Source organism: Calidris pugnax, unplaced genomic scaffold (assembly GCF_001431845.1).
Source record: "Calidris pugnax isolate Ruff unplaced genomic scaffold, ASM143184v1 scaffold18, whole genome shotgun sequence".
In the NCBI taxonomy this organism is placed as follows: Eukaryota; Metazoa; Chordata; class Aves; order Charadriiformes; family Scolopacidae; genus Calidris; species Calidris pugnax.
In genome coordinates this window covers 10336955-10359300 of record NW_015090812.1, presented here as the reverse complement: position 1 = coordinate 10359300, position 22346 = coordinate 10336955, and the positions used below count along the sequence as shown (strand labels likewise).

Below are 22346 nucleotides of genomic sequence, written 5' to 3'. Positions count from 1 at the left end.
CAGAACAACAAAACCCATTTCAGCCAGATGAGAGAGAAGGAAGTTCTGTTTTCTGCCCCTTGGGCTCGTGCTCAAAGTCATTGCACCATTCCCATGGGAAGTGACACACTGTGGTGATGCTTTTCTTAACTCTGAGAATTGTGGAAGAGGATGAGGACGGGGGCGGGAGGTGGAGGGAGGCCCTAGACCAAACAGAACAAAAATATCACTTGGCAAACTTTCCAAACAGGCAAAGCGAAATAACCCTGTTTTCCATGGCTGTGCTGTTCCATGCAAGTATTTCTGGGTATAACTGTTCTGTCAAGGGTAGCGGTAGTTACTGAGATAGATAAATAAGCAGCAGATTTATTATTGCAAGAATGAAATTACCCACAACTTCAGTGACTGCAGGATCTTTCCTGATGCTTCAGTCATCTGTGGATAGAAAGCATCAGAAAATATAACCAGATGTAAAGTTAAAATGGGGTAATGTCATCTTGGCAGAGGAAAATGCTAAACAGAGTAGTTTGAATTGCTGCTCTCACTTAGAGAAAGGACTCTGCCTAAAGGAAAGGGTAGTTAGGAAAGAAAAAGAATAAGTATAAATATTGTAATTACTTTTTAAGAGGCAAGTTAAACATGCTTAAAATATGCCTTCTTTGTATTTACAGAAATTCTTTTCTGTCTTTCTTTCCCATTGGGTGATCATTGTTGTGGATAATGGAATGAGCTGTAAATCTGAGATACACGACACTCTTGTATGCATACTGGTATTTATTAATCAATACACTGAACATGATTTGACACACTGTGTCCTGTTTAACCCTGTTTTTCTGTCTGTTTAAACTCCTCAGTTTTCTTTGGTAAGTGCTTGGTATCCAGATCCTACAAATCTGCATAAAACCAACACATACCATGAACTGCCTACAGATTCAATCTGCATGAATCTCTCCCTTATACTAACAGCCTTCATATGTGCAAAATAAGACCAAGGGGACAAAAGTGGGGATTTAGAAGGGTTCCCTGCCAATTTGCCTAGTTGAAGCATTTTCCCTTCAGTCATGCTTCGTTATTGATTTTACGCTGAACTCAAGACACTGACCAGTGGATCCTCCACTTGCTAAATACATTGACCTCATAAAACAAACCTTTATAGATCATTGCAACAGCAAAACTGAACCTCACTCCCAGAGAAGCCCTCCTTATAAGATACTCTTCATTATAGCATGTGAAATTATCTCTAGTGCCTTATAAAGAGGGTAGGGATTCCTTTCTCCAGCCAACACCCAAATTAGGTGGAAACAGTAGAGGTCTGGCTAGCCTGCCACTGTTACATTACCAGAAACTACTTCGTTTCGAAATATTTCTGTATGTAAAGTTAATTCTGCATGACACCGATTTCTTTGCCAGAGGGAACCTGATGCAAGGGTTATGCGAATGCGGAGAATCGCTCAAAACTGATTTGTTACGCTCTCCCCCAAGTTTAATTTCTTTAAGCGAGCAGATTTTGTCCCACTGGTCATTCTAACCTCAAAGCAATATTGCACCTAGCGCCCGCAGCCATGCGCTTTCCACCCCTCCTGCCCAGCACACCCACGGTCACACAGCCCCCAGGACACCCCCTCCTTGTTCTGTATGAGGAATGAAGGGGCACTGCACCATCTTCCCAGCGTGTCCTCCATCTCAACTGCTTGAACAGTGGTGTGGGTGAATGCGAGTGGTGAGGCCAGCCAGCAATGCCACCTCGGCAGCTTAGTTCGGCCCCCCGTTTGTGAGGGTGGTGGCTTCAATGGCAAGAAGCAGGGCTTGGTGCTGCACTCCTGGAAGCGATGAGCTTTACTAACCTCCTGAGAGTGTCACTCTGACTTTTATTGCACATCAGTTTCTTTTTGTTTATTCCTGTCGCGCTAATACAAATTCTAGCTTTAAAAAAACTTTCTGCTTTTTAGTTATAATTTTCTTCCTTTCCTCTTTGTACTAATGCTTCTCTCTAATCTTATTTGCATTCAAATTACCTCACCAGGTGGTACACCGATCAGAGGTAAGAATGCTGAAATGTGCCTCCAGTTGTCACGTCACTCCATCTCCTGTCTGCCTTGTCCCTTCTCCTCCGGTGTTTCTCATCTCCAGCTTTTACTCTCAGCCCTAACTCTGCCAGCGCTCTTGCTCATCTGCACTCTCCCACTAGTGTGTTTATTTTGGTTGGTTTTTAGCGTGATTTCTTGTAGACTCATCCATTGCGATTTTGCACTGTTGAAAGGGGGTTATTCAACGGAAAGTTTGCAAACTGGAAAATGGTCCCTGGCTTCCGCCACCGGAGGGTTGATGTCTCCTGCAGCTCCTGAAAGTCTCTGAATTTCCCGCGCAGTTGTGGCCTCTGAGGTTTTGTGTCTAGGGGATTTTAGATGGATTGCTTTGGTGTAAGTGTAAGGAGGTAACATTTTCACAAGAGAACGGTCGAATTCTTCTCAGCTGCTGCTGACAGGCATGAAACTGTAATCAGAAGGAGATAAATTCTTGAAAGATTGAGCAAATCTGGCTCTGGCGTAAGGAGCACCTTTGTTTGTGTTCCTCATGTTTGCCTTTCTTCTGTGCTAACCCTTTAACGTGGCAGCAGAGCGGAGGACCGCTGCCCCAGACCCCCCTTTCTGAGCCGGACACGCCAATGTTGCTTTGCGGCACAAAGATTTGTTTTAAATAGATGAATCATAAGCACATCTGGCTGCTTTAGGCCTTCATTAATTATACCCGCCCCTGGTTTGACAGCCCAGTGTGCACAGTCCCTGGCTAGTTTTCACAGCCTGTATGCACCAGTAATGACTTTCCAATTGGAGTGTTGTCTTTTCTAGCCTAAACACTCAAAGCTGTCCCTTTAGATTAACTTTAGTGTGTTAATCAGCGTTACATGCTAAGGCCCTTCTGAATTCTCTTGTGATTTTGGTTACCCCTGTTGACTGACCCCTGGATTTCTCGACAGAATGACTACCACCTACAAATCAACACGACCTCATTCGTTCAGTTTTCCCCCTTCTCCCCTTTCCCTCCCCCTTTTCCCTGAATCACTGCTGGAAGTTAATAATCTGACTCTCTGGAACTGGTTCTGTTGCTGGGGGTTAATGTTTTCAGCTCCCGTTAAGTGATTTTAGAATAAATGTGAATTGCCGTTTGATGCGTATTTGCATTAACTTGACTCTGTAGCAAATCTGGGTCAGGGAAAAAGACTGCAAACCTTATTTTGATATGAATGGGCTTATATATCTGTCATTCCTCCCTTTGGAACGCTGGAGATTGACAGCTGTGATGTTACAAGCTCCTTAAACTATTTCTTCATCTCCTGTTTCTACTGCAAATCCTAAAATGAAATGACAGATCGAATGCTAACTAGCCGGGCGCTCTGAGCTGCCAGCCGCGCACGCCGAGCGCGCAGCCGTCCCGGGGCCTCCCCGCGCGCCCGCCCTGTCTGATGACATTAGTGACTCAGCACCAGAACCGCATGGATGCTCCATACGTCCTGCTTGGGAACCGAACACATTTCTGTGAAAAGAACCATCCATCTCATGAAACATAAGTTCCCCACACTCCCCACCCCACTTCCCACCCCCGTTTGAGTCCTGATGAGGTATTTTAAGAATGTTCTTGACATTATTTAAAATATATGTGTCCTGTTTGAATGTCAAAGATGACATTTCTGTGAGAGCAAACAGAAGCCACGTGCTGCTCTCTGGCTTCTCCCAGAGGATTTCTGTCAGCCTAATGCCTTTTATTTAAAACGGAGGTCATTGAATTTCTAAAGATAACGACAGATTAGATGAAAGTGCTTTTATGATGGTGAGGTTGTGTCCATGTAGAAGTGACTGTTCTGCCATGTTCTATACCCAGCTGCACTCTTGTTCCTCATTAAGGTAAGTTTGATGCTTTGGAATCCATTAATTTGGTCTGAAAGGAAGGGTGAACTAATGACTCTTAACGAACCCTTTTGGTAATAATGTTTGGGGGGAGGGATGGTTTTAGTTGGATTTAATTGTTGCTGTGACTGTGTCACTAGGAGTTATGTGTCTGGAGTACTTGGGAGGTTCAAACGTTGCCCAAGGCCTTTGTGGTGGAGCAGCAGGGAACCCACTCACAGCGAGCAGCATGTGGTTAGCGAGAGGATGACCTGAGAAATTCTACCATGCACCCCTCCAAACAGGAGATTTTTCTCTCTCAACACTTCATGTGACCTTACCCCCATGTATTTGGTCATTTCTGTCCAAGAATCTCTGGCTTCCCTGAAATGGGAGGAGCTCCCATCTATAATTCAGCATCTCAGTTTGTAGCTTCACTCTTTACCCCTCCAGGACTGTCCCAGATAGTAGTTTAATATTGAAATCCCTATTTGTTCCTCAGAAAGACATGGAGCTGGCAGGTGCTCATCAGATTAGGAAATAACTAGCTTCTTAAGGTGACCCACAGATAGTATCAGCAAGTCCATGTTTAAGCAAGTTCTGCCTCATTCCTATTTTCAAAGCAGACTATAAGATACTAATTTCCAGTATTTCTCTGGAATTGAACTCGCTCAACCTTTTGTGAAACTTGGCTGCATTTTCCTGCCACAGGCTGTAAGAGAGAGCAGAGCACTGTTGTGTTTCTGGTGGGTGCTGGAGTGAACAGGCCCTAGATCGAATGCACACGAGGAGGTAAAAAAATATCATCATCTCAGGCATTTTCCCTCTCCAGTCAGATTTATTTGTTACTTTTCTGTCACCACAGGAAATATCTGGGGTTCCTATACATAAGAGTATTTCTTCCCCGCAGAGGTCTGTCTGAATTAACTTTAGATCAGCTCACTTGGGTGTCAGAAGCTGTCTATCTGGGAAGCCAGGTAAACGCCCGCACCGACTTCTGTATAGCTGCAGCTAAACCTTTTCCAGTCCCCAGCAAACTGGTTTAAATATAGCTCCAGTATTTCGACACTATCCTGCGAGCTGGAGCATAAAGCTATCCAAGGAGATTAGAGGAAGCTAAAAGAATTTTGCTGTCTCTTTTTGAGCATGTGTTTGTACGTTTGATTGCACTTTGTATATGATAGGATTTTTTTCTTGTTTCTTGAGCTTTTCCAGTCACAAAAAAAAAAACCAACCAGTGAAAGGAAAACAATTTAGAAGTGTGAAGATATGCTTGCAGGAGCAGACAGTGTCGGGGGGAGGCTGGGTGGGGTAGTGCCTGGAAATGTTTGTAATGCCATGTTTCTTACTGTCGGGACTCAGATTGACTCATGTCCCTTTAGAGGGAACACAGAGGCGTTACTGTGCATTTGACAGTGCTGTAGTTTTGCTTCTGACGCAGAGTCCTGTACCTGCTGGTGAGAGATCAGAGCATCCTGAAACTCCGCTGTCTCTGAGGAGACCTCGTGCTGCTGAGCACATTGGGTCTCCTCTCCTGTTTTACTGACTCTGTCTTGGTGGCAGTGGTCGGGTAGTGTCCACAGCAGCCCATGGTGCACAGGAGAGTGATTTCTCCGCGGCGCTGCCATCCAGAGCAGGCCCCTTGCATGCCAATCACCAGCCTCTCGGGCATAATGACCATAATGAACACTAACAATGCAAATATATTTATGGTTGTCTTGTTTTGCATAATTGGCAGTGCTGATGGCTGGTGAAGGCTACGTGCAATCCTCTGTAACAGCTGGGTGGTGCTGCTGTTATAAATTACAAAAAATAGTGAATATGGGAAAGGCTTATTTTTGTTATTAGTGACTCTTGCATGGTTTTAATGCCTTTCAGTTTTTCACAGCTCCCGTGGCAAGTGTTGGTTATCTTGGGCAGCAGCCAGGGTGTGAAAGTCCAACCCCCTAGTTGTCAGGGCTTCACAGTGTCTCTCCACCATTTTCACACTTGTGGGTCCTTGTTTGGTCTGGGCTTGCCTCTGGCCCTGCTCCACAGCTGAATAGATTTTGAGGAGGATTGTCCTCTGGGAGGGAATTTTTAGCAGAACGGGGATTGGGACCCACACCTGAGCACTGGCTGAAGGGGTGACTAAGAATACTGCCTCAGGAAAAGTCAGGCAGTGTTTCTGTGGAGGAAGCTGGTGGGAGGCAGAGGAAAGGGAAGGGGGAAGGACTTGGGATAGTCATGTCCTCGAGTGTGCAGGGTGGGCAAAGTTTACTTGTTCCCTGAGAGGAAGGGCCCTAGTCAAGTAGCTGGGTTCATTAACATCTGCACTGCAAGTTCGTTCCTTAGATGAGTGCTGTGACTGCAGCCCAGTTTCCCTGACTCTTGGGTACTTACGGGAGCATTTCATTCCGTGTCTAATTTTATTACCAGGGCAAAAGGTCAGTCCCCACCTCTGAGCCAGGGGGGACTGAGGCTGTGAATGCCCTGCTAGAGAAACAGAGCTGCTCCTACAGCTGGGGATGGAGCTCCAACCTGAGTAGATGTGGAAGAGTGTCGCCCCAAGGGCTGCTGTGTTTAACTGCATGTGGTGCTCTCTGGGAGAAGATGAGCAACAGAGCAGGATTTCCGAGAGATCAATTTGTATGGCAGCTTGGAGCTTTTTACATTTGGTTTGTCACCTGGAGGAGAGAGTGACGAGCCCTCCGTGGCACAACAGTACCCCACGCTGCCAAGAAGCGGTCCTTATCAGGATCTGCCTTCCCCATCCTCTCCCTGTGCAGTGCACTTTTTAAATGCTTCTTTTAACCACTGTCACTGCAACTAATGATTCTGCCTGAGCACAAGTATATTTGAATAGATAAGTATCTTGGAGAGCTGCTGTCTGTGCCCAAGTTTAAAGAGCAAAAGAAAAATCTAGGAGAGGAGGGAAGGGACAGGCAAGGAGATACCAGCACAGAGTAAAGAACCTATAAGGGGTGCTTGTCAGTCAGCAGAGCCTGCTCCTGCTCTCAGCCCCAGAAAGCTCTGCCTTGTCACCATTCTCCTTGGCACTGGAGAGCAGCCAGGGGTTTTTCTCAGGAGCTGTCAACTCTCTGATAAGCTGAGATGTGTTATCGGGAACAGATCTGTGCCGCAAGCGAGATCGACATGACACCACAGCATGGTGAGGAGTGGCTGCCCCTCTTCTGCTGGAGCCCCACTGTGGTTCAGGGTGCTTGGGAGGCAGCGGAGGTCGAGTGGTGCTCAGCAGGGAGAGGTTTCGCTCTGATGGGCACGTACGGCTGCAGAGCCCCCACAAACTCCCAAACAAGCTGTTCACCATTCCTCTCTGTACACATATGAGCATCCTCATGGTAGATGGTCCTCATGCATCCGCTGAAGCCACGCTATGTGATTGCGCATCAGGACTCAGCCATGCAGACGAGAACAAGGCACCTGGCACTGGAGCACTTGGGGAGTCCATATGAGAAGTCTACAGTAACATCCTGTGTGAACAAGACCTTACTCAGCAACTTGTGCAACATAAATCCCAAAGTAATGAATAAAAGTAAATCAGCCTTCCTAGCCCTGGTTTGCAGAGGCGCAGAAGATTACAAGATGAGATGTTGACAGGGCTAGGAATAGAAATCAGGTCCTTTGCACTTGTCAAAGCAAAGAATTCACTGCGCTTTTGAGGGTTTTTGGATGCAGCTCCCATGAATTTCAGGGAAATGAGCTACTCAGGACTCAGTTCGTTCATTCTTTCCTGTAGCCCCTTGTGTCCTGTCCAGCCTAGACTTGAGCCCTCCAAGAGATGAAGCTGTTGCCTTTCTCTGGGATGACTAAACTAGGGCCTGGAGCATTTTACACTTAGGGAGTTTTTCCAAAGGCTCAGATGCATTTACGTTTCCAGCTTTCTGATGGCAGCAATGTCTGAGCTTCTTAACTTTATTCATAAATCTCTGTGCCCTGAGATACCCTGCCCTCTCCTGTATCTATCATTAGTTTTAGATTATCCTCCAAGAAAAGCACTATAGTCCTGCTGACTGCCATCCGTTTACCATGATCCCTCCACTCCCTGCTAGCTGTCAGCTATACTGGGGAATCTTTATGTTTGTCTAATGATGATTAATTGCAGTAACTGATATCTTTCTGGTTCAGCTGAGAGTTTTACATTAACTTCCTTCTGCTTTCTGGGTTTTCTCTTACTCCTGCTGCACCTGAGTTTGAATAGTTGTGCCAACCCAGACAAAACCAGAATTCCTTGCCCAGTGTCCCTCAACAGTTTGTAGGCAGTTGCTGACACGTGTTACATGTTTATAGTATGATTCTAGAAATTGGTCCACACTGGCTGCAGAACTGACAGGCACTAATAGCATGTAATCTGCAACTCCCCTCTGCCTTCATTTTCTTCATTCTCTTATACTTTCCTCATCTCTCTCCAGCACTGATGCTGAGGTCCCTAGAGATGAAAAATAGTTTGTCCAACCAGCATTTAAGATGTGTGGTGATCACAAGTATAAAGAGTATAAATACCACTGATACGTATTAAATGGCTAAAAGGGGCATATAAACAGGTACGTGTTCATGGCAGAATTATCTAGGGATCTTACTTTTTTCTAGGCAGACACCACTCCTTGTCACCTGAAGCTGGCTCTGCTTTCAGCCCTATATAGCTACAGGCTAAATCAGAGATAGGCTCTTTCTCAGGGTGATGACATCCACTCGTTTTTGTTGTTGTTGTTGTTGTTTTTTTTCTGAAGTTTGGGTATGTTTTGCAGCAAACAGCTTTTAGCAGCCAGGCCTGATGCAAGCACTCAGAATGAACTCTGCAGCTCATGAGTAATGAGCAGAAATTAAGAAGGGGATAATACATGGTGAGTTCCAGGAAAATCTTCCTGACAGAGAGCATAACCAGGCTGTGGCATCAGTTCCTTGAGGAAGTGGTGAAAGACCTATCACTCAGCACATTTAAAATGGGATTGGACAGAACACAAGTACATTTACAACAGGGAGCAATCCTGTCCTGGCCCCCAGGGATGCGCAAGATTACCTAATAGGTCTTTTCCATTTCTAGATTCTTTATGTCTTGTCAATGCTGGGAAGCTTCCTCCTGCTGCACTGGCTGTCATGCTGCTGTCTTCCTGAAGATGTTTTTCCCAGACAGCATGTAGAAATTCAGCGTTCTCCCTGAATTAAGCAGCAGTGGTCTGTAGGCTTTGGCCTGTGGGTGTCCAGAGAGCGCTGTGGCTAGGGAAAGCTGGCAGCTCCTTTTGTTAGTAAGTAGCAAGACTTCTGCAAACAAGCTTTCTCTGTCTAGCTGAAGCCTCATTTCGAGCACTAATGCAACAATAGGGAGGGCTCTGTACATCATTTTTATTATATGGCAGAACCCAGGGAAGTTCATTTTTCCCCATGACATATAGACTTATGCTACAGTCTCAATTTATCCTTCTAAATAATGTAGGTGGCAGTGGTTGATTCACATTAGTTTTTCTTCTGTTCTGATGATATGAAAAACTGAGTTTGACCTCTGCAGCTTGAACCAGCGAGAAGGGAGAAGGCAATTTCACCAGCTATTCTCAGTGCCGCTCTCAGTGGTCGTTTTGAACCGTGGCAGGCAGAAATGAGTTCAAATCCTTACAAGCAAAGGGGTTAATGTTTTCTTTTAGTTCAGTATATGGTTTGTGAACAGAGTTCCCTTCTTACAGGCAATCCTACCCAGCAGAATCTGAGCACTTGGAGGCACTTTAAAAATTATTTGCGGATTGCCTGGGGGAAGCAGGCTGAGCACCAGCCGCTCCAGTGTCTGGCCACCGGCCCTTCGCTCCTGCAGTGCCAGCTTGCTGTCATATACATCCTGCTTCTTTCTTTCTCTGCATCTCCGTCTTTTCGTCTGCATATGGGGCCCAGTTAAGGGAGTTTAGATGTGACCAGTTTTAGCAGTCTTCTGTGCTAGGCAAGAAGCTGGATGAAAGACCAGCCTCCCAAGCCAAGTGGTGCTCGACACCAGTGGAATAGGCTGAGATGATGAAAGAAAACCACCTCAGACCAGTGCTTCCTTCCACATCTTCCAGGCACTCCACAGGCTCCCCATGTAAATGGCTATTCTCTGTGTTCTGGTGCAATTATTTAGATGTGCCCCTCATGCCTCTGGCACTTTGGTGATGAGATCAGATCATGTCCTAAGGAACCTGCATTCTGGGCTAAGCAACTATTCCTGACCCAAAGCTGGAGGAGCAGACGCTGCCAGGACTAAGGAGAGTAGCTTTCTTATGAGCACCGGGTGGCAAAATGGGTGGATTGCATTGGTGTATATCTTTGGTGTCTCAGACTGAGTTTCTAATCTTTTCGTATCATATATAATGAAACCTGAAAGGACAAGGAGATCACTGACGTGGAGAAAGCTGACAAAAGGCAAAGTGTTTTATCAAAAGGGGATGTGGGTTAGAAGGAGGGGTGGTGAGGTGGGAGAGATGGGACTCTGCCAGTTTCTGCAGGAAGGTTGCAATTTGTTGAGCGTTTGCTAGGCTTTGTGTGCATCAGATAAGAAACAAACAACTACAGTTAGTGTGCTTTGTGCTTGGCTGTTTTGATTAAAGGCTTATTAAAGGTCCTTTTATTAGACAGGAGTCCCATACAAAGCTGTAATTAATATGTGTGTATGTGTATGTTTTTTTCCTTTATTGATGCAATGAATATAAATGGTTGGGGCGGTTGGAAATACATCAGTAACTGGTTCCCTGTACATTAAAAAAATAACAATAATCAATTTCACAAGCTTCTGACAAACAACAGACTGGGTACCTGTTGGCTGCATGCTGGTACCCTGTGGGTCCAGGGAAGAACATCGCAACATATTTATCCAGGAAGATACTTTAAAAGCCTGGGGCATGGCCTTCCTTTTCTGAGGCTGGCTGTTCAATTACCAGATTTGCCATAAACTGAATTGTCTGTGTCATCTTTTTTGTGTACAGGAGCTCTGCAAATAGAGAACAGCGAGGAGTCAGACCAAGGCAAATACGAATGTGTTGCAACCAACAGCGCAGGAACCCGCTACTCTGCCCCAGCGAACCTTTACGTTCGAGGTAAGAGCAGCTTCCACCCAAGGAGGTCACTCTTCTCCTGCCCAGAAGGCTCTGTGGCTTTCAGTGAAGGAGTATGTTCCCTCTCTTAGTGCCCTGATCGCACTTTGTGGTTTGTGTGACATGGCCTTTTGCTCAAAAAACGACAATATCTTTGATCCACGTTGGGTTTGACTCACATTGCTGGAAATCTGTTTCTGCTGTTTATACGGTGTTATGTCTAATGCTGAAATATGGGCAGAATGGGAATTCCTTTCTCCCTTGAACTCCTTAACTTTGTGTCATAGTTATTTTAATTGGGTACTTAATCCTCTTAGTATAAACTAAACTTTGGTAGAGTAGTCTAAAACCAGTCATACTCCAATGAGCGAGAGGCCCTCAGCTATAGGTGAGCTGGTATTTAGGCCTCTGCTTTGGAATGTGTGTCTTTAAAAACTGAACAGTTTTTTGGAGTTGTCCTAATCAATCTTGTATGCATCAGTGATTGAGCCTCTGGGTATTAATGGCTCACACTGGGAACCTACTGGAAATTAGCTGCAATTCATGTAAAGTGATTTTTCTAATGGTTGTGCTATGTTGCCGATTTAAAATTGTTTTCAACATATCAGAATAACAAGGTTTTACATTAAGACAGTCTCCTTCCAGTTTTCTTTCTCTACATTAAAGATGTTTGAGTTAGCTTGGAGAGAAGCAAGGGCGAAATTCCCTGTACGCTTTCTGTTAACTTCGGCAAGAAAAAAATGTGCTGCTTCATATGAAACACTGTAAAACCAGAGCCACTGGCCAGGGACCCCTGGGAAATGTAGTTATGGATTTTCCCAAGAAAAGAAAGAAGATTCTTGTGCTGGCACAGCCCATTGTTTGTTAGGAAGTTAGATCCAGATTTTATTTCCACTTAGTAAATCAGCTGTCTAATAATAAAATCTCATCTTCATTTCTTCCTTCCTCTGTTTTGAAGAAAGAAAAGACAATCTTTAAGCTGTACATTGGTTAGTATGGAAAGAGGACATGAGAATGATTAAGTCTTCACATTCTGTGTGTTTGCTTCTAGGGGTGGCTTCTAGCATTGTTTTCTTTGTTTATTCTGGGGGACTGCTTTTTTATTTTGCAGCGTAATTTGGATTATAAGAGTCTTTGGAAGACTGAAGTATCCAATTAAGCATATTCAGAAGATGAAGCTATATCTATGCAGTGGAATCACTCATTTCACTCTCACAATGTAATTATGGATGATTTTGAACTCCCTGTGTTCTTTCAAGTTCGTTTTTCAGGCAAGCTGTACTAAAACTCATCTGGGATTGTCACTTTGCACTCTGAGGGAAAGGATCCTAGTTACCAGGCTGGCTGTTAGGTTTGTGCAGATACCCGGCCATTTTGCTGCAGTATTTGGGATGCGTTTGCTTCCGGGGACATGCTCAGAGTCTCAATGTTCTGTTTTCTATAGAGGTGTGGTTCAAAAAAGGCACAGGAGCTTCAAGAGGTAGAAAAACCTTCTGTTAACGCTTTCCAATTTCTCACTAATGAACACTCTTTATTTAGCAAGTGAATCCTGTAGGATTCTGAATCCTGAGGAATGTACTGAATTTTCCACCTGCTCAGCCAGGTTCATCTGTCCTGTTTGGGGGAGGCATGGGCCATGGATGGTCTGCATGTGTGAGCTGATCCTGACGTTCATCGAAGAAAACATGTTCTTAGACATATGCTTTGCTGTTAACTGTCATTTTCTTACACATAAATTTTTGGAACAAGCCTTTTTATTGCACATAATCTTTACAATGTCAGGCTCCAACCTGTGTGATCCTGATAAAGGCCTGCTGTATATTTAAGACAGGATACCCCATAAATTATTATCAGATGAAATTCATTGTGCATACTAGGTCCTAGATGGTATTTGTGCTTACAGTTTCTGATAGCAAATGTTCCACAAAAAAATATCATATTGTTACTGTATTAGTTAATGACTTCAAAAAGATAGTCAAACCAAGAACAGTATTTTATTTCTTTAACGAGCAAGGAAAAAAATGAAAATGTGTTACTTTCTCAGGTCTGAGATGCAGAATAAAACAATCCCTGTTTTTTCTTCCTGCGATAATCCTTGAGCGTAGTCGTTAGACAGATCAATGACTTCCAGTAGGGTCTTCAGAAAGTGCCTGCATCTTTACTATAGGAGACATTAATTAATGCTACATTACAGTGGAAATTAAGTGTGTCGGCTGTATTGTCACTTTGTGGTGATTTCAAAATGATTGACCTCGTTGTGGTGAATGCCCAAGAAGTTGCCCACTTTCTCAGAAAGCATGGCTGAGTACTGAGCAGCGGCACTGATTTCCACCCTGTGTGGTTCTCAGGACTGCTTGTGCCTGCTCCCATTTACAGCCTATTGTTTTTTCAATAGTTCAAATGTTTATTTGTCTCTTGACTCTTGGGGTTTATGTTTTTGATCGTGTCCTCCCCTTCCCTAGCCTCCCAGGTAATCCTTTGTGCGTGTGCTGTTAGAAAGCACAGCCTCATTAGCATCTTTATCATAATTTTCAGTCTAACAAAGGAAGATACTGGGTACCGAGAAAGAGTATCCAGGCACTGCTCAGGGCTTCCTATATCAATGAAAGAACAGGAGGAGGAAGGAGCAGGCTACACCAGTGTCTTGTCTCTATGAATCCTTTAGAGCAGCACTTCTGCACAGATGGACTTCATTAAAAGTTAAAATGTTTCCACACCAGGGATTTGTAAAGGAAAATGGATGCATTTTCCTCGAAGCTATTATTTTCATCTTACTAAGCATGCTGGAAAGCAACCATCATAAGGCCTTCTGCTTCTGGACTGATGGGTCTATCTGTCTGCTGCTGCAGAGCTGGGATGGGGCTGGGGACCAGCACTGGGAACTGACTGTCTCCCACTGCTGCGCTTCAGCCCTCCATGCATGGAGAGTTGTAGAAAACATGCAGACCATCAGAGGAGCAAAAACAGAGTGAAGGCAGGAGCAGGGAGCATGCCAGGGCAAGGTGGCTATCTGGGCAATGGCAGGGACTTCAAAGGGGCCACTGTGGCATATTCCTATCCTGCCCTTTCAGCACAATTATTGCCAGTGCTGGTCTGGATGTTGTCATTACCACCATGAAGGACCGCTCATCCATCTGTGGTCCATGGTTACATGTACCACAGTACATCATAACAATGATTAGATTTGGGACTTGATGGTGCTGCAGGGAAAAGGGAAGGGAATAGAAAGGTATGGAAGATGTGATTCCTCTAATCCAGAGAGCTTACTGTCTAATTTAGCAGCAAAAATCCAAGAAGTTGATTCAAGAAATTGGTTTAAGAGTAGAAATCAGATTGGACCTAGTGTGGAAAAAAAAAGAAGGTGGTGTCATTTCATCATGCTCACTGGGAGTATGGTATAATTGCACTGATTCACCTAGGCTATTGGATTTTTATGAACATGTTTCACTGTTCATTTGCCTACAGATTCAGGGACATTTTCATAAAGAGGAGCATTTTCATACAAAACTCTTGTCCTGTGAAATGTCTGTGAAGGTGGTGGCCTGTGTGGTGCTCCCCTCAAATAGCGGCACTGTTATTTGACTCTTTTCCTGTACAAAAGGTTTTTTCTGCCCTTTCTCTACACACGGCATTATTTTTTTCTTACTTCAATGAAGCAGAAGAGCAGGAAGACTGTGTATAAAACTATCCTTATTAATACACTGTGGAGTTCACTAGGTGTGTTCCCCAGTGCTGCTTACAGCAGTGAGCAATGCAGATGCTATTAGAATAGCATTTATTGGAGCACTGGCTGCATAATTCCCATCAAATGAGAAATCTGCTGCTCAGTTTTCACTTAAGTGCTGCTTTTCAGGCCTTCAAGGCACAGTCCAGTGGAGCAAGTGCAGCAACTTTCCTGGCCCCAAATGCTACACATACTATTGAGAAGCACCTGCACAGCTGCTTTTAAAAGAAGACCATTTAAAACTGAATTGTCTCTTTTGTCCCCAGATCGCAAACTAGTAAATCAGACTGCAGTAAATAGAAATGGTATTATTGCAAAAAATTGTGCTCTCTTGATCTGCTTTTTGAAAGGCCAGGCTAGTATTTCGTTTGGCAGCAGGGAAGCTTGCTTGGAGTCTGAAATTTTATTTGCCAAATTTCACTAAGGAACCATCACCCAAAACGAAATTAGGTTGTAGCTTTGTCCCTAGCAGTGATTCTGTGGCCTCCATGGGGTTTTACACTTGGGGACTTGGCGGTGGCTTAGGCTCAGACACGGAGGGAGCTCACCGAAATGGCTACTTGCGGCTGTATGATACTTAACTGCAGTGGGGAACTTGTGTAAATAATAATAATTCTGAATGACTGACATGGGCCCCGAGCAACAAGACTTGAAGCCTTTAAAAAGGACATTTTCTGCTTATGTAATATTAAAACAGCTAAAATAGCATCAGCAGCCAAAGCTTGAGGGTATTGCCAGGAGAAGAGTTAAAGCTGAGGACAGTGGTCAAACAGTCAGTCACCAAAACTGGGAATGTCTGAAAATGGCTAAATAATGGGGAATACATTTATTTACAATCCAGCTACATGCACACTTCTGGCAATATGCTTCGTTAAACCTGCCTCGCGTCTGGGTTGATGGGGGTGACATTACTTGAGCAGCGAGGGGCACTGCCGGTGCTTGAGGGCCTGGCAGCAATCACAGACAAGCAGAGACTGGAGAGCCTTGTGAGGGAGATGCCTGGGTGACAGGAAACACAAATAGGCAGTTGAATCAGACTGGATGACCCAGACTGCTGCTTCGGACAGATACCTGCCCTGGACCGTCAGAAGAAGCAAAACCAGGCTGCGATAGAGGCCACAGAGTAACTACCCCTCAGCAGTTGGTACGTGGCTGAGGAGGGCTACAGGTCTGAAGGGCCATGTGTACACTCTGTGCAGCCCTGACCTCAAGATAATGCTGTAGTAGCGCAACGCAACAGAGCAATGACCCTTTGATGAAGAAAGCGCGCTCCTTTTTATAGGATTTCAGTATTTTTAACTTCATTTCCTCTGCCCCGGGGTGCTGCTCCGTGCTGGAGCTGCTGCTGTGGCCGCAGTCGGAGCAGCTGTGGTGTGGGCAGATGCAGCTGGGCGAGCTGTGGGCAGAGTCGGGGTGAGGGCAGCCAGCGGGGTGGCCGGACCAGGGCAGCACTCAACACCAGCAGACGTTGGCTGCTCAGTCCATGCTGTGGCTTGTGCTGCTGCCACTCTGTGTCCCCATACTGGAGCTGGCTGGCCTCAGAGCCGGAGAGGCTTCTGCCAAGTTTTTCTTCCCCGTATACTACTATGAATATTTTTGTCATGTTTTCTCCTGGGGTGAAGCGTGTTCACCGTCAGTATTTCTATGAGCACTTTGCTATGCCATAATGATTATAATGATAACGGTTTAATAAATAATAGTTCTTTGTCCTTCTGCTAGCACATCTGAAGATTTCAATGTGCTTTATAGAACTCAACTAAATAAGCTTAAGAGTTTTATTCCTTGCAAAGTCCTTTGATGGTTAAAAGTGCAACATGAGGCTCAGGTCTGGTGATTTGTAAAATGACCTTTATGTAAAATAGAAGGAGAGTGGCTGGTGGCTCAGTGCATGATAATGCAACTCAGAAATGGACTTGGAAACCTACTTCCCCCTCCTCCCCCTCATGACCTGCATAGACGTCTGTGGAACAATTAGGCCTGCGTATCTGTGCCGACTAAATGTCCGTTCCCTCCCCTTCCATATCCACTTGCACAAAGTGTTAGGAAATCCATCTCTGGTGCTCTGAGATTTTCTGCTCTTAATTGAATTCATGCATGCATGTGTGTGCACTATGAATGGGAAAGGATGGTTGGGCATCCTGAGCATCCTGTCTGTCTCTCTAGGATGGAATATACTCATCACTGTGGCATGAGAACATTGTTCATCGCATATAATGGGAGGTTGTCTTATTCTCATGTAATCTGGCGTAAAAAAGACAATCTGTCCTTTTGTTCCTCTATACCTCTAAAAGCTGTAAAGGATAAAATTTGATTTATGTGGAGTCCTTGAGACACAAGATGTGCTTTTGGAGATAAGCAGGAACAGGTTCATCCCCCTCTGGGTTTTTGTTAACCTCTCTGTTTTTTGGATTCCACAGTGTCTGGGTTTGCCTTTGTATTAATGCCTTGCGTAGCACCAGAGGGTTTTGAGCACAGGGCAGTCGCTGGCAGTTCCCAGCAGAATTACAGAGCCAATTGGGATAATGAACTTTCTTGTTGCTTTGAGGAAAGTATTAGCTTCCCACTCTGAAAGGCTTTAGAAATGTGTTCCTTTGTTTGAGCTAGTGATCTAAACTCTCAGACCTGTGCATTCATATCGTGGCCACAGCCCCCTGCCTTGTTTCAGGGAGCTAATGCCCAAGGATACACGAAAGCGGAGCCTCCCATAAGCCCAAATTCATTCTTTCTGAACAAGCTGCTGTGGTTAGAGTATTGCTGCTGCTGCGTAAGTTGAGCATGTCTGTGGCAGGGCGAAAGCCAAATCCAATCGGCATGGGAATTTCTGCCTACAGAGCACTGGAGCCATCTGACAGTCAGGACTGGCAGACACATCTCTGATACGGCCTCGCTCTTTGCTTCTTTGCTGTTTCAACTTGGATCTCAAAAGGAGCCCTGTTTTTACCTTCTGGGTTTGCCATCCTCTGGTGGCATTTCTGCTGTGACTTGAACTGCTTTGTCTCGCACACAGACTGGCATGTTCAGGTTAGCTGCCAGGCGGCGCGGGTTCGTGGGAAGACAGAGCGTGCCTAGTGAGCCGTGGTATTCTGCACAGGGGATACTCTTGGTAACCCCGGCCTTAAATCCTCTGTCCCTGCGTGGGGGGCAGATGTTATTTGCTGTCACTCCTCAGAGTCGTTTGTTTTGTAAAAAAGCAGAAAACCTGTTGGTAAAATGTGCTTCTTATCTTAGGAGTGACATGGTTAGAGAACTGGAGATAAGGGAGAATGTGAATGGGATCCGTAAGGAGATGAAACTTTCAATTTACAATTTATCAGGTTTATCTCAGATAAAGCAGCAGCTGTTTAAGCATTAAGTAAAGGGAAAGGGGAGAGAACTTTCTGCCCAGGTGTTCCCTCTTACCTTACAGCTGTTCCAAAATAGCCTGCTACTGGTTTTTATTCCCCATAAGCCACTAATATAATAAGAGATTAAGAGATAATCCAGCAATTAGTGACAAATAGCAAGCCCCAAACTTGTTCCTGTTTGACAGACCAGAAATTAATCTGTTTGAATTAGCGCGTTTCACATGTGTCTCCTCACCTTTCCAACTCTAATCTGAAGTGTCAACACGTGGGGAAAGCCGCTGCCGGAGCCTACTCCTGTCCGTGCACACTGATGCAGCACAGTCCCTGCCAGGCTTCCCAAAACAAAGCTCCTGGCAGTTCCCCAGCTGCAGCAGCAGCACCCCCCTCCCTGCCCATGGGCAGCCCAGGTGGCACCACAGCAAGTCCCCTTGGTATAGCTGGGGTCTGCCAGCCCTTCCCAAGGGCAGGGGCAGGCTCTGTGGCTGCTGCGCTTTTGCAGCAGGGATGGGTATTCCCATAGCTGTTTCAGCATCATCCGCCAGTCCTATGCCCTTCACTGGCTTTTTGCCCTTCAGTCACAGAGTCTCAACGGGTACAACAGGTTGGTCCATGTTTGCAGCACTTGGAGTTTGTGTTGCCCTATTGAGATGTTAGCACTGCTGTCCAGAAATGCAGGCGTTCACGGGTACGCCTGGTTTGCCAGAAGCACTGTGCTTCCCGGGCAAGGGCAGGAAACAAATCCTCCCTCTTGGGAAGCGCTGAGCAGAAGGCAGGAGCCCCTCGCCATCTGATGAGGCCATGCAGATGTGATACGCTCCATTAGATTAGGAAATAAAGTGGTGGCTTGGGAGCGGCAATAAAGAGGTTCCCTCCCATCGCAGGGTCTCGCAGGATTAAATGAGCCTTATGTTAATGTTTTGTGGACCAGGAGGTTAAATCCCCTGTCTGAAGCAGGCCAGAAGAAACCTGGACCTTAAGTTGGGACTATTTTTTTGAGGATGTCCAGGTGGAGGTCGTCACTGGATGTAGCCCTCGCTTATGGGCCAGTTAAGCTCCAAGTTGGCTGGTTCTAGTCCCCTGGTATCGGTTCAATTGAAGAAACGTAAACAACTGTTTTGCTGTTCTCCTGCAAGCTCCATTACACTTAGTAGGCCACTGTTGTAGTTGTTATTGGCAGTTTGTTGCCTGGTCTGTAGCATGTCAGTGTTGGTTAAAATCCTGTCCTCTAATCGCTGGAAATGGCTGACTGTACTGCTGCACTGTATAATGCCACATGCTGTTCTCTAATTTGCAGTGTTTCTGCTGGAAAGCAAATTCCTCCCCCCACCTTCTCCTTCCCCCATTGAAAATGTGACTCATAAGCAGTCTTTAACTATCAAATCCACTTCTGTATTCTCTCAGCGAGGGTTCAATTACAGCTGATACGCCACAGATCTGTAGCTGAAGTGAGGTCACTCCTGCTAGAGAAATAAGATCTCCTTTGTCTATAAGGAAAATGCAACTAACCTTCTACTGTCTCTCCCGCAGGAACAAAAACTGGGACCTGCTCAATTCTCTCTGGGTGTTTTTGTCCTTCTGATTTCTTGTCCATCTCTCACTTGCAGCACAGTGTACCAATAAGGCTCTCCCGAAACTGAGCCCAGCTGAGACTGCGCATGTCTGTCACTTGCCTAATACCTCTCTGCTGCATTTAGCTCTTTGTTTGGAGAGGGGGAGCTGCTCTTCATGGTAGAAGATTTTCCATTCACCACTTGGAACATTTCTTTCACACTTGATAAAATTCGGATCTACATATATGCTCTTCCCAGTGTGTGGTCAACGGGTTTAAAGTGCCTTTGCCATCATCTTTATGGCTGGAGTGGGTGCGTGGGAGGATGTCAGTCTGTGTGATGGCTGGAGTCCCTTGCTCTGTGCGTGTGTGTGAGCGTTTTGCACATGTAAACCTGTCTGTGCTTCCAGCATCTGGCTCAGTGCAGGGCCACCCATGCAGCACCCTCCATGTGAGTATGTGAGGGATGTTTGGTCCCTTCCACCCTGCCTCCACGAGCAGTGAGCAGGCCAGGAAGGTGGAGGGGCCAGCCCTGCTCCGGGCCAGAGCGGTGTGAGTGTGGAGCACTCTTGTCCACGACATGGAGTGGTGTGTGTGCATGGTGGGAAGTCATGGCTGACCTCTGTAGTCTTGTCTTGTCGTTTCAGTGGTGTGCGGACAGATGAAGCTTGGCCTGTTTTTACTCTCTGTGTTTTTCCTTGTCTTTTTTTATTCCCTCCTCATCTTCATCGCACTCTGCCATCAAACAAAACAAACTTTCATCTCTCAGATCAGCGAGAAGGTTGGTCCTTTTCACTTCTTATCCATCTACAGTACGCCACGTCAGATGAGACTTTTCCAGTAGATAGAGGAGAGCCATCCCGAAAAGGGGAGGGGGCCCTGCAGACTCTGGCTCCCTTCCAGGCACGGCCACAGTGTGCCTGATGAAATCTGCTTACTGTTTGCTGTGACTCTGGTGATGGCATTGCTACTTTGCTTGCATGCCTTTGTTGCTTGAGATTTAAAATGCACAGAATATATTTTGCATGCGAATACCAGCCAGGGCGGTTTTGTTCAAAGGTAGGGTGGGAAGAGGTGCATGCTACTGTATGTGGAGTCCTTCTCTAACCCATTACCTGTGCTAGGTGCCAGTCTAATACATCTAAACTGCTGCTGCTTTCTGGCTGGGGATCAAGAGCAGTCTTTGGGAGCAGGGATCACAACAATCTCCAGTCCCCTTGCAAGCTGTTAGGGAGAGTGGGTTCCTCAATTCGTCCTGTAGCTTTAAAATTTTTAACTTTCTCTGGAGGCAAAAAAGCTTACTTATCATCTCAGCTGGAGAAGAACCCAGCAAGCTGCCCTCCCATGCCACAGGGCAGCAGGCTGAGAGATGCAAGGCGCGTGTGCTGAGGCAGCTTCCCTGCTCCTCAGCAGTCCCTATTCTGGGGGTGGCCAGTTCTCCATGCTTGGGCAAGGGCTCTTTGCATGAGCAGGTCTGCCTCTCCTTTCTTCCCTGGGGCTGGGTCTTTCTCTTGCTGGCAGGAGAGCAGGGAGCTCTGGCAGTGGCCCCATCCTTACCTAGGATGGCTCAGGGAGGCCCATGGCAATGTGCGCAGGAGCTCATAGCCACTCAGCAAAACTTGGTTTGTGCTTTGCCCTGTTCCTTCCCGCTGCCCTCAGAGAGCCAGAGGTGAATAAATGACAATAGTGAAAGGCGACTCCAGCTTTTAAATTAAATTTAGCTCCAGACCTAGCTTGAGGCACTCCTGATTTCATGCTGAGGAAAGCTGGTGTTTTTGGCAGAAGTCCTGAGCTAGTTCCCCGAGATGACTCCTTCACCAAACAGGAACTGTGCAGGTCCATCCCTCCACACGTGCTGGAGGAGAGGGATGCTTACAGCGGCTCTCCAGCCCGGCACTGCTCCCGGGTGGCACCAGGAAGAGACCCTGGCTCCTCTCACACATGCCATCAGGTAGCTGCATGAGTTGATCTTATAATCATCACCGGAATAAGTTTTAACAAGTTGTCATAGCAGTTGTTCCAGTACACTGACTTCGCTCCCATTTCTCTCCCTGGAACGTGCTCTCATTTAGATTGTACTGAGGCACGAGGCCCTTGTTGTTTACCCTCTAAAAATAGATTTCATAGAGGATAAAATTACCTGAGCCCAAGACAATGATGAAAAATGAGAACAAGGAAGAAAAGAGAAGAAATTAAAGCCAAGGCCCAAAGCCTCCCAGATTTCAGTGAACTTGGAGCACCGCTGTGATGGCTCAGGCACCTCTGGAGAATAAACCTTTGACAGGGCACTTAAACGTTTTAGCCGCATGGTTTAGCTGAGGGGAGGCAGCTGAGAATGGATATAAGCCAGCAGGAGCGGATAATTTCTCATTCTTTGTGTCGACCCCTCCTCTCCGCCCCACCAAAAATACCCACATACACAAATATTTAATGTGGAGCCAGAAATTAGTTTCTAAATATTCCATTGGGATTTGCCGTGCTTATAATTTGTTTGGCGCTGATAATTACATCTTACATTTTTCCAGCTTTACTTAAAACTGTGTACTGCTCACCCATGCATTTAATTATTGCTCTGTGACTGCTACAAGGTTATTTATTAACGAGTTATTTTATCTTGATACAGTGGATCTTTTCTCTTATTCTCCTCCTTAATGTTGTGTTATTTTCATCAGAGAAATTTCAGAGAGTGAATGCAAATTGCATAGCTCCACAATCTTGCTCTCCCTTACTTTGCTATTAGTATGTCAGTATGCTGAATGCTGATGTGTCTCCAGTGCTGCACCACTGTAATGATATATCCTCTTTTATATGTGG

The 22346-nt window shown here is 45.7% G+C and overlaps 1 protein-coding gene across 18 annotated transcripts in view; it reads left to right on the top strand.

Moving 5' to 3' along the window:
• PTPRF (protein tyrosine phosphatase, receptor type, F) overlaps window positions 1-22346 on the top strand; it is a 378493-nt gene that overhangs the window by 274563 nt on the left and 81584 nt on the right. For 8 of the 18 annotated variants that reach the window (XM_014939285.1, XM_014939276.1, XM_014939288.1 and 5 more), the window contains exons 7-9: window positions 2003-2020; window positions 10808-10918; window positions 20302-20313. In XM_014939285.1, the coding sequence (XP_014794771.1) occupies window positions 2003-2020; window positions 10808-10918; window positions 20302-20313 (141 nt within the window). The remainder of the gene's footprint in view (window positions 1-2002; window positions 2021-10807; window positions 10919-20301; window positions 20314-22346) is intronic. The other 10 variants (XM_014939286.1, XM_014939284.1, XM_014939281.1 and 7 more) reach the window with 3 other exon arrangements.